Genomic DNA, 12,812 nt, shown 5'->3' with positions numbered 1-12,812 from the left:
AAGATGTGTGGGTTGGTTGGTTAATTGACTGCTGTAAATTGCCCCTAGTATGTAGGTGAGTGGGAGAATTGGGGATGTTAATGGACACATGTGAGAGATATGGTTATTGAGAGAGGTTATTGAAAAATAACTTGGGGTATGGGATTGATTAGATTGTTCTGGGAGCTAGCATAGACTTGATGGGCTGAATGGCTTCCCATGTTGTAAGGAATACAATATCACATGAGTTTGACTGTCAGTACCTGTTACTGTGGCACAATTTCTCTGGACCCATGTGTTATTGTGGCCTAGTTCCTCTGGCATCATCTGTTGCTGTGGTATGTTTCATTGCATTTTCATGGGACGATGTGTTGTTGGAACCTAGCTCCCTTAGCACAATGATACATTACTGTTTTCCAGTTCACGTGGCATACTTTGTCATTGTGGTGTTCCTTCACTGCACCACCTGTTACTGTGGTGCAGTTCTATTGGCACTATCTATTTGTGTGGCTTAGTTGCAGTGGTACGTACTGTTATTGTGGTATAGTTCCATTGGTACAATGAGTTACTGTGGTTCTGTTCCACCTGCACTATCTGTTGCTGTGGCACAATTGCACTGCCATCATCTGTTGGTGTGTTGCAGTTGTCTTGGCACTACCTGTTACTGTGGTGCAGTATACAATTTTGCATGGCACCAACTGCTGCTGGGCTGCAGTAGTCCTGGCACAAGCTCTTACTGTGGTACAGCTTCCATGGTATATAGTTCCGCTAGCACCGCATATTGCTGAGATACTGCTGAGTGTTGCAGCGATTTGGTAGCAATCTGAGACCTTGTGTTTACCTAATTTTTGATCAGAAAGTCATGCAGTCATGGATCAATAGCAGAGCAAATGATGTAAAGAAAGAAAAGGAGAGGCAGGAAGGAAAGTAATGCAGATAGATAGTTATAACATTTTGGAATATTGTTATTAAATGCTATTTGCATTGAAATAAGTATTCAGTAAAAATCGCCTTTTTGTTCATTCTAAACCTTTTTTGCAATGGTTGTAATGGGAGTACTAGTTGACGTGACCCGTGTATAGCAGAATATGTATACTGTAGCCGTTGTCCTGTGCATCCATGTTGCGATTTGCCTAGCAAGGATTTCTGAAGACACGTATAGTGTCTTATCAGTAAACATGCAGAGCATTGTATGTGAATATTATGCCTTTCAGATTCTGGTAGTCGGCGAAGATGGGACATTCATGGTTAAATCTCCTAAGACTCACATCTGCGAGCAATGCAGTGCAGCCTTCCGGACTAACTACCACCTGCAGAGACACATCCTCATCCATACAGGTAGAACACAGGACCATGGCGTGTACAGAGCTCACAGTAAGATAAAGAATATGCCTACTTACAGAAGAAAATACCACTGCAGCCAAACTCTTGTTACAGATATGAGAAGACATTAAGGTCTAATTCCATTCGATAAGAATTCTTTTCTTGAAGGTTTGAGTATTGTTTTTAATGAGTATTCATAAAATGTTTTTCCTTGGATCATAAAATGACCACATGCTTAAATTTTTCCCTGTCCAATTTTCTAATCTCTTCCTCCTAATGAAATCACTGAGATGATAGTTGTGCAGGCACCTCATCCAAGTGGCCATTGTGAGTGAGCCTGGGTGCTGAATGTTCATGGGTTATTTTAGCATGGCAGAGCCCAATCTTGTCCTTTCTTGACATCAAGGCTTGCACACTTACCAGCAGAGGTCTGTGACTGGGATCAGGAAGCTTGGTGCCTCTACTATCAATGGATCTTTGTAATTGAATTCTCTAAAAAAAAATCCATTAAATATTTTCTGCTGTTGTAAATGTTATGACATTTTTCAATCTGAGGTGTGTTCCTTCGCACAGGTTTCTGTGACCTGGGAGCACTGGCTCTGACTTATTCGTGAATGATAACTATAAATGTGGCCAGTTGACTTTTACACTGCTGCAACAAATACAATAGCTTTTATTCTGATTTCATAAACTGTTTGATGTAGTTCAGTCTTTACAGGTGTTAGGGTTATATGTGCAAATAAGAAATGCATTTTCACGCTACAAAAAAATAAACATGACCATGGCTTTCTTCCTCCCCTCTTCTGATCTTGCTGCCTCTTGTTGGGAGAACAGTTCCGCAGATGTCAACCACCCTCCAGTATCTCGATCAACTGGTCAGTCCACTAGTGTAAGTGTAGACAGTCCGTGTCAATGGACTGCTTGACTGGGGGCAGGTGGGGATATAACAGCGGAATCTGCTTAAAATCCAGGAAATGTTACTGGACTGTGATCAGGAAAGGGAACCTGAGCTGTTCACCTCCTTTCCCCATCCCTGGCTCTGCAACTACTCCATTTGGGCTCAACTAACATAGCAAAAAATGAGAGGAACCTGGGTCTTTTCTCATCTGTTTGGCTCAGTGATATTTTAAACAGACAATTTGCCAGCAGATCAGGTTTAAGGGGTTCAATGCACTCTTTTGCATTTCTGTGATCTGTGGGCAGAATTGATTGTACTTTTCCAACAGAACTCTAAACCATGAATGCTTTTCATGTTTAGTTTCAAAAGACAAACAGCTGAACACAGTGGTGCATTGTGTAATATGCTGCTTGTGTCAAACTTGGAACGTAACGTTTTCAAAGTACTCAATAACTTTTACCATCGCAAGATTCTGTACTTTAAACTGCTGGCATCAGTTTCATTCTTTATTATATTTATAACATATTGGCTCTAAACATTTTTCTAACCCTGCAATCCGCCAATGACAAATCTTAAACTAACTCTGATGCAGCTGTGAATGGGAAAAGTTAAATGTGCCAAGTGTAACAAGGGTTCTGTTGTAACAAGGTTTGACTGTTGGTTGGATTCACTTTGGGCCTTTGTTTCTTTTCAATAACTTGGCACCAAATTGAAAACTTTGCAGAAGTAATCTGCAGTTAATTGCTTGTATTGATTCTGCTTGCATTATAAGAAGGTACAGATTAGTTTGTTTTAAAAAAATGGAAACGTTAGACATATGCAAGATAATAAGACACCAAAATGGGCTACATGCAATTGTTAATTGTGATGCATGTAAGTTAGCTGGAGTACACTGGTAAAATTTGTGCAAACTTGCAGTAACACTGACTTTTTAAGTCAAGAAAACTCAATTGAGATTACTGTTAAACATAATAAAATACTCCAAAATAAGATTAAAAGCCATAGTAGCTTGGGCAGAAAGGGAAAAACAGATGTTAATTATGCATAATTATGTAAAGTGAGGTGGTTTGAGACAATATTCTTAAGAAACATAAAAGGTGGCTGTCATGAGGTGCTATGACCAGAAATTTTCTATTGTCTTAGTCTTGTAAAATACACTGATTTATCTATTCATCTCTGAACTATTTGACATGACTCACCATATTCAACAAACCTCTGTTGTAACACCAACTTAAATATCAATTACTTTCTTATGATTTGCTCTGAGAATTTGGGCAATATTCACTACTCATCCTTAGTAATCAACCATTTTATGTGAGGCTGGAGTGATATACAAGGCCAGATTTGGTAAGAAAGGTGAGTATTCCTCCCTGGAGGACCTTAGTGACCCACAGGGTTTTTACCAACTATCTTTTCCAGGTCATTGATTTAATGTATTCAGTTTCATAACTTATAGTAGTGGTATTTGAGCTCATGACCTCTGCCTGTTGATCCACTAAAAAAAAATCTATCTCATTGCATTGCTTTTTGGTAAGTACTAAACTGGCTTGCCTTTGAAATTCAGGACAAAACAAAGCCTGTTATGTGAAATAAATCAGTTTGTTTCAACGGTGCATTGTGCAGGTGCACTGGCATGTTACTATGGGTCTACAACAGCAGCTCCCCACCACATTACTCAAGTTCTACAGACCACCTCAAAGTCATCTCCGCAGGACCCAGCCCTAAACTTTGGTAATGCAACCAAGAGGTTGCAATAGTCCAGGCCTTACAAGCCTGCCTTTTGTCCCCTCCTTTTGCTCTATAAGCTCTTAAAGTGGACAGTGGCCGAATCAGGGTGTGATCTTCAGAGCCCAAAGAATAATGTAAGAAGATCTGTTGAGGTGCTAATGTTCCTTTGATTTTAAGTACTGGAAGCACTCAGCAGATCAGGCAGCATCTGTGAAAGAGAAATGGGAGGAATATCTTAGGTCGAAGACCCTTCATCAGAACTGGAAAGGAGAGAGAACGAGTCAGTATCAAGCTGCAGGTAGATGGGGAAGGGATGGGTAGGATGATGAGGCCAGGATTGCCCTGGGAATCAGCCATAAATAAGGTCATTTGGTTGTTGGTTAAATGGAGAAGTTGGGGTGGGTGGGTGGTGTGGAGGAGAGAGAGAGAGAAAGAAAATGGTGTTTTGTTCATAGAAGCTATGTAATGAGGACAGTTAGAGAGTGCGAATACACAGGAATGTAAGAATTATAAGATGCAGGCTGAAGAATATGCCCAGCATGTGAGTCTGTGCTAATGGAGAGAGGAAAAACTGAGCCAATATCACAAGATGGATGACCTGGCAAATTCTGATAGAGACAAGGAAAGCAACTTACCTGAATTGTGGAATTGGATATTAAGTCTGGCAGGCTACAATGTGCCCAGACGGGGAGATGAGGTGTTGCTCCTCAAGCTTATGTTGGGCCTTGTTATAACAGTGCAAGAGACCACAGAGAGACAGGTCAGAGTGGGAGTGGGATGGTGAATTAAAGAGGCAGGTAACAGGAGCTCAGGGTCATCCGTGGACCAAACACAGGTGCTCCACAAAGTAGTCACCCAACCTGTGTGTGGTTTCTCCAGTGTAGAGGAGACGACAGTGTGAACACCAAATGCAGGACTGTCGATCAGAAGAAGTGCAAGTGAATCCCTGCTTCACCTGGAAGGACTGTTTGTGTCCCTGGATGGTGGGAAGTTGCATGGGAAAGCACCATGAGAAGCGGAGTGATTGGTGGAGGCAGAAGAGAGGACGAGCTATAAGCTATAAGGAAGAGGTTGGACAATCTTGGGTTGTTTTTTCTGGAGTGTCAGAGGCTGAGGGGAGACCTGATAGAGGTTTATAAAATTATTAGGGACATAGATAGAGTAGACAGTCGGTCTCTTTCCTAGCATGGCAATGTCAAATATCAGAGGGCGTAGGTTTAAGGTGAGAGGGGTAAAATTTAAAGGAAATTTACGACGCAGGTCTTTTTACACAGAGTGGTAAGTGCCCGGAACGGGCTGCCAGGGGAGGTGGAAGCAGCTATGATAGTGGGGTTTAAGAGGCTGTTAGACAGACACATGAACAGGCTAGGAATGGAGGGATACAGGTCATGTGCAGGCAGAGGTGCAGTTTAAATCGGCATCATGGTCTGCACAGATGTGGTGGCAGATGGATCTGTGCCTGTGCTGTACTGTTCTACGTTCTGTGACTGGGAAGTTGCAAAGGGAACGGTCCTTTTGAAATGCTGAAAGGGAAGGAGCAGAGAAGATATCTGGTAATGGAATCTCATTGAAACATTAACTCTGTTTCTCTCTCCACAGATACTGCTTGAGTTGCTGAGTGTTTCTAGCATTTTCCATTTTTATTTCAGATTTCCAGCACCTGCAATTTTCTGCATTCCAGTTCATGGACTTGATTTTGTTTTTTCTAGTAGCCGAGTAAATTTGGGCCATGGAACATAGATGAGGTTACTGATTCATCCATAAGCTTTGAAACATGATATGTTTGGTTCAGGGGATTATGCATTGGTTCGCCAAAGTTGTTAATTGTGAAAGCGAGGGACTAACGATAAACCCTTCCCGCCTGCCTTGTATTGGGATTTGAAAGTTGTGTGCTCTGCTTCCAGCACATAATAGTTTGACATTTTTGCTCTACTTGTGCTTTTACTTTGTTTGCAGTTTCCAAATCTGCAACCCTTCCTCGGACCCGAAACATTGACTGTTTCTGTCTCCACAGATGCTGCCTGACATGCTGAGTTTTTTCACCATTTTCTATTATTGTTTAGGTCCCCTTAAAGCCTCTTTACATCCTCCTCCTTACTCACAATTCCAACTGTTTTTGTATCATCAGCAAACTTAGAAATAAGACATTTGGTCCCCTCAGCTTTTGTCTGTTAGCCAATTTTTAATTCGTGCCAATAGGTTACTCCAATTCCATGTGCTCGACCCTTGTTGATCAATCTCCAGCGTGGACCTTATCGAAGTTCTTCTGAAAATCTAAATGCATCACATGCTGTTCCTCTTCTTCATCTATTATACTACTTGCATCCTCAAAGAACTCTAATAGGTTAGTCAAACAATTCCCCTTCATAAATCCATGGATCTTTAGAATTTTGGACAATGATAACCAATGCACTCACTGTCTCTGTAACCACCTCTTTCACAACTCTCCAATGTAGATCATTAGGCCCTTGTGATATCTCGACTGTCAAGCTCACCAGATTCTCTAGTACTACAGTCTTACTAATACTAATTTCCTTAAGTTCTTCATTCTTGCTAGACCCTTAATTTGCTAGTATTCCTGGCAGCCTTTTTGTGTCACCTTCTGTGAAGACGGACACAAAGGAGTTGTTTAATTTCTCTGACATTTCCTTATTCCCCAGTATAAATTCTCCTGCCTCTAGCTGTATTTGCCTTTGCTAGTCTTTTCCTCCTTACGTACCCATAGAAGCTCTCTCAGTCTGTTTTGACGTTTCTTACCAGTTTACACAAGAAAATAGGAGCAGGAGGAGGCCACTTGGCCCTTCAAGTCTGCCCCACCATTCAACATGATCATGGCTGATCTGCCCTAGGATTCAACTCAACCTCTGTGCCAGTTCCACATAGGCCTGAATTCCCTGATCTTACAAAAATTTATCTCCCTCCAGTGATTTAGCCTGCAGGCCCTTCTTCTTCTCACAGAGGGTCGAGAATGCCAAAGGTTCCCCACCCTCTACAGGAAGAAATTCATACGCAACCCAGTTTTAAATTACTGCCTCCTTATCTTGTAAGCCTGTCCCGTTGTTTGAGACTCTCCCACTAGTGGAAGCATCCCAACATTTACCCTGTCAAGCTCCCTTACAATCTTGTAAGTTTCACCCCTCATTCTTCTAAATGCCAAAGAATACAGATTTAATTTCTTCACCTTTTGGTGATAGGACAGCCCTCTCACCCCAGGAATTAGCCTGATGAATCCCTTTTGGACTGCCTCCAACCTCAGTATATTCTTTCTTAAATAAGGGAACTAAAACTGTGCTCAGTTCTCCAGGTGTGGTCTCGCCAACTGTAACATCACTTCCAAATTCAAAACTCCAACCCTCTTGCAATAAAGGCCAAGATGCCATTTGCCTTCCAAACTACTTGCTGCACTGCCTGCTAACCATTTGTCTCATGCATAAGAACACCGAGATCCCACTGTACTTAGTTCATTTGCAATTTCTCTCCATTTAGATAACAATCTACCTTTTGATTCCTCTCACTGACGTGCACACTTTCCACATTAAACTCCATTTGCCAACTTTTTGTTCAACCTATCTATATCGTATTGCAGAGTCCAAATATCCTCTCACCTATCATCAGTGATCCTGGATAACTTACACACTGCTTCCTCCTGCAGGTTATTAATATAAATTGTAAATAATTGAGGGAAATGAATTGATTCTTGGAGCACTCCACCAATTTTCTCTCATTCTAAAATTTCCAGTTCTAAAATACTCCCAATCATCAGGCCGACTGCCGTTTCTGGCAACTTTATTAGCCTGTTCCTTTGATTTAATATTATCTTTAATTTTTCCTGTCAGCCGCAAAAGGGGTGTCCCAAAGGCATCCTCTATTGATCTTGTACAAGGCAACCTTGCCAGGACAGCATTCCGCTTTTGGAACACTTGGTGTACTCCTATTTCTCATGTTCTTGTGCAATTTTTTTCTTGTTTTACAATGGTGTTTACTCTCAAGTTGCCAAAAACTTCAACAGATAATGTTCTATTGCACCCCAGGCTTGCTTCCTGCATTGACAGGAATGCCTTCAAGTGTCAAGCAGCAATTTGGTTTTTGTTATAGAGAAGGAGAACTTGCAAGAGACCTGTAGGCTATTTGATTACGGATGATTAATCTGTGGCTTTGGTGCTTTCCATTGCTAACATTTGAAAAAGTCTAGAATGATTTCCACAATATCAGAATCCCTCATTGTTTTGGAGGAGGCCTTTGTGAATGCTGTTAATATTTTGGTGATAGCTGAGGATGAGATTTACTAGAGCAACAAAATGGGATACTGTCTCACTACTTCAATTCCTTCTCTAAGGAGCTGTGTTCAACTGAGGAGCTTCATAGCATGAATGTATCTCGGGTCGCTTGCAGCCTGCCTTTGAAACAAATCCAACATTAACAGCTTAGACTGCTAGATTGAGAAGAATAATTATAGGCATTTATATCCTGAGTGAGCTGAGGAGAAATTTGGATTTTGTTTTGCTTTTAGGTGAAAAGCCATATCAGTGCAGCCAATGTAGCATGCGATTTATCCAGAAGTACCTACTGCAGAGACATGAGAAGATACACACTGGTAAGTGAAATGCTAGGGGCATGTGCCAGTGACACGAGATGAACCATCTATGAAACTCCTTAAAGAGACATTATCCCTTTTGTTGACCTAAATAAGTTAAATAAGCACAAGTGTTAAAGCATTAAAAAACTAACAGTATTTCTGTTGTTTGCTCTTTCTTTGCAAATACAAGGTGCATGCAGAAGCAGTATGTCCTTGTTTGCCAATGTCCAGTTGAGTGAGACTATAAATAACATTCCAGTCATTCTCTCTTCAGATCTCAGTTGTTTCAAAATATTAAGTTACTTCAAAGCCTTTGAGTAGTGAAGGCATCTTTATTTTTTAAAGATGCACCTTTTCTCTACCATGGAAAGTGCGCAAAGTACATTTTCTGCAAGTATTTGGGGGGATGGATTTGGGGAATAAACAAAGTTCCTAATTCACTGAACGTAGCTAAGATATTTTCTTAAAATATCTTGCAGTTTGATCAGCGCAGAAATGAACTTGTAACCTTTGAAGGAATTGATAAATTCACACTTTCAAGTCACAAATAGACACCAAAAGTAGATATCAGATATTAGGGATGTTTCTTTTAACCACCAGTAGCATAGAGGTTGCCAAGTGAAGGGAAACTATGCTGGAGATTTGTTGTCATAGCCAGGTAAGCAAAGAAAGAGGGATACTGTCTCTTTAGTTTCTTACCTAACCACAGTAATTCCTGTTGCTCATTTACCATGGTGACTTGTTCCAATTAATTGTAATATGAGTCTCTATTAGCCATTATATACATTGGGAATGTAATGTCCCCAAATGCTCACTTTGCCACTGTAATACTTCAAAACGTTCAATACCCACAGAACCACTGTGAAAAGGAAATACTCCACAGCACTCACTGGGACATTGGAATATCCCATGACACTCGTTGTTACACTGTAATACCCGAAAATGCTCACTGTTACATTGTAATACTCCAGGCTCACAGATTACCCAAGGTGTGGCAGTATAATAAGTAGTTAATTGAGCAGCAATAATTGCACCATGGCTCATAATTACTGAAGAAGTTTATCAGCCTCTGATTGTACAGACAGTTTGGTATTTACTGTCAGCAGTAATTGGTTCTTTTCACTGTTCACCTTGAGTTGATCAGGGTGTCCAGCACAAGCTTAATGCCCAACTGTCTGCTCCCTTCGCATCCTCTTTGTCTCTCTTCTCTAATGATCTGATTCTTTCTTGGTACCTCTGTCTTTATACATCCTGTTTTGCTGATTGGCAAGGCCCTTGCATCAATTTTAGCTTAATTACACCCCAGTTCAACTCTAGGTAAAAGAAGGCAGGTTCACAAGATCGACTTCTTCTTTTTTCCACCTAATCCAGGTGGCCCCCATTACACCATCCCTTGATATCTTTTATGTGGACAGCATGTACCTTGCCCTAGGCAGCTTGCCCAATAAATTTACAAAGAGGCACCTTCCCATGCTTTTTATGAAGTCCACTTACCTCTTGAACAATGGCTCGTTTTTGAAGTGTGCCCTTGGGCAGGTCATGACCCTTAAATAACATATCCTGTACAGTTCAGGGCTAAGCTAATAAAACTAACATTGTTTATTGTCCTGCGTTGTCAAACTGTGGGAATTAACAGCCAAAGGTTTATTATTTCAATTAGCTTAATCCACATAAAGGATAGAAAACATGAAGTTAAATTGCTCAGATTAGCCAAAGGTATTTCGTATGGCACTCCATGTGTCACTAACAGGACTCGCTATGGTAATAAGGCTCCATGGCACCTAGTGTCACACTGAAATTTTAATTTTCCTAATATTGACTGGGACTGCAATTGGCTTGGATGGGGCACAATTTGTAAAGTGTGTCCAGGAAAGTTTTCTCAAGCAATATGTAGACGGCCCTGCTGGAGAGGGGGTAATGCTGGACCTCCTGTTGGGAAATGAGACAGGGCAGATGACTGAGGTGTCAGTGGGGGAGCACTGTGGGACCAGTGACCATAGTTCTGTTAGTTTTAAATAGATACGGAAAAAGACAGGACTGGTCCACAAGTTAGTCCTAAATTGGGGCAAGGCTAATCCTGAAGGCATTAGGCAGGAACTTGAAGAGGTTGATTGGGAGAGGCTGTTTGCAGGTAAAGGGACCTCTGGCAAGTGGGAGGCTTTTAAACGTGAGATGGGGAGAGTTCAGGGCCAGCGTGTTCCTGTTAGAGTGAAGGGCAAGGCTGGCAAGGGTAGGGAACCCTGGTTCACGAGGGATATTCATGAGGCTCAGGAAAAACATGGAGGTGTATACCAGGTACAGGCAGCTGGGATCAAGTGAATCCCTTGAGGAGTACAAGGGATGTAGGGGTGCACTGAAGAGGGAAATAAAGAGGACATGAGATAGTTTTGGCAGACAAGGTGAAGGAGAATCTTAAGAGATTCTACAAGTATATTAAGAGCAAAAGGGTAACTAGGGAGATAATAGGTCCCCTTAACGATCAGTGTGGAGCCACAGGAGATGGGTGAAATCTTCAATGAACATTTCTCATCAGTATTTACCATAGGGAGGGTCATGGGAGGTGCTGGTGGTCTTAAAGCTCATAAAGATGGATAAATCCCTGAGGCCTAACCAAGTGTATTCTAGGACACTGTGGGAAGGTAGGGAAGAAATTGCTGGGGGCACAAGAGACTGCAGATTTTGGAATCTGGAGCAACACACAAAGCACTGGAGGAACTCAGCGCGTCAGGCAGCATCTCTGGAGGGATGTGGACAGTCGACGTTTTGGGTCAGGACCTTTCATTACGACTGGGAAATTGCTGGGGCCCTGGTAGAGACATTTGTATCATCATTAGCCACAGTGAGGTACCGGAAGACCAGAGGGTGGGTAACATTGTGCCTTTATTTAAGAAGGGCTGCAAGGACAGGCCAGGAAACTACAGGCCGGTGAGCCTAACATCAGTGGTGGGAAAGTTACTGGAGGGGATCCTGAAGGACAGGATCTACCTGCATTTGGAAAGGCAAGCACTGATTAGGGAGAGTCAGCACGGCTTTGTGTGTGGGAAATCGTGTCTCATGGATTTGAGTTTTTTGAAGAGGTGACCAAGAGGATGGACGAGGGCAGGGCAGTAGACGTCTGCAGTGACTTTATTAGCAAGACTTTTGACGAGGTTCTGCATGGTAGACTGGTCCAGAAGGTTAGATCACATGGGATCCAGGGTGAGCTAACCAGTTGGATACAAAACTGCCTTGGTGGTGGGAGGCAGAGGGTGGGAGTGGAGGGGTGTTTCTCAGACTGGAGGCCTGTGACCAGTGGTGTGCCGCAGGGATCGGTGCTGGGTCCTCCGTTGTTTGTCATCCATAGTAACAGTTCGGATGAGAATGTAGGTGGCACGGTTAGTAAGTTTGTGGATGACACCAAAACTGGTGGTGTGGTGGACAGTGAAGAAGGTTGTCCAAGGTTACAACAGGATCGGGATCAGCTGGGGAAGTGGGCCAAGGAATGGCAGATGGAGTTTAACTCGGACAAGTGTGAAGTGATGCATTTTGGGAAGTTAAACAGGGGCAGGACGCACACAGTGAACGGCAGGGCCCTGGGGAGTGTTGTAGAACAGGAAGACCCAGGGGTACAGGTACATAGTTCCCTGAATGTGGTGACACAGGTAGACTGGGTGGTGAAGAAGGTGTTGGCATCGGTTATGGCAGTGAGTACAGGAGTTGGGACGTCATATTACAACTGTACAAGTTGTTGGTGAGCCACATTTGTAGTATTGTGTGCAGTTCTGGTCACCCTGCTATAGGAAGGGTGTCATTAAGTTGGAAAGGGTGCAGAGAACATTCACCAGGATGTTGCCGGGACTGGAGGTCTTGAGTTGTACAGAGAGACTGGACAGGCTGGGACTGTTTTCCCTGGAGCAAAGGAGGCTGAGGGGTGACCTTATCGAGGTTTATAAAATCATGAGGGGCGTAGATAAGGTGAATGGTCACAGTCTTTTTCCCAGGGAAAAGGAATCAAAAACTGGAGGGCACAGGTTTAAGGTGAGAGGGGAAAGATTTAAGGGGGACCTGAGGGGCAAGTTTTTCACATAGTGGATGGTGTGTATATGGAATGAGCTGCCAGAGGAAGTGGTAGAGGTGAGTTCGCTTACAATGTTTAAAGATATTTGGACAGGTATATGGATAGGAAAGGTTTAGAGGGATATGGGTCAAACAGAGGCAAATGGGACTAGTTCAGCTAGGCACCTTGGTCAGCACGGATGAGTTGGGCTGAAAGGCCTGTTTCCATGCTGTATAACTCGATGACTCTCTGAAATACCCCATGACATTCAT

At 42.5% G+C, this 12,812-nt stretch overlaps 1 protein-coding gene across 4 annotated transcripts in view; it reads left to right on the top strand.

The window, feature by feature from the left end:
- Positions 1-12,812, top strand: part of LOC127567046 (zinc finger protein 148-like) — a 103,737-nt gene that overhangs the window by 58,917 nt on the left and 32,008 nt on the right. For 3 of the 4 annotated variants that reach the window (XM_052009699.1, XM_052009703.1, XM_052009701.1), the window contains 2 exons: positions 1,194-1,317; positions 8,439-8,522. In XM_052009699.1, the coding sequence (XP_051865659.1) occupies positions 1,194-1,317; positions 8,439-8,522 (208 nt within the window). The remainder of the gene's footprint in view (positions 1-1,193; positions 1,318-8,438; positions 8,523-12,812) is intronic. The other variant, XM_052009702.1, reaches the window with a different exon arrangement.

The sequence above is a fragment of the Pristis pectinata genome, chromosome X, assembly GCF_009764475.1.
Source record: "Pristis pectinata isolate sPriPec2 chromosome X, sPriPec2.1.pri, whole genome shotgun sequence".
NCBI classification, from domain to species: Eukaryota; Metazoa; Chordata; class Chondrichthyes; order Rhinopristiformes; family Pristidae; genus Pristis; species Pristis pectinata.
This window is presented reverse-complemented; position numbering and strand designations above follow the sequence as displayed.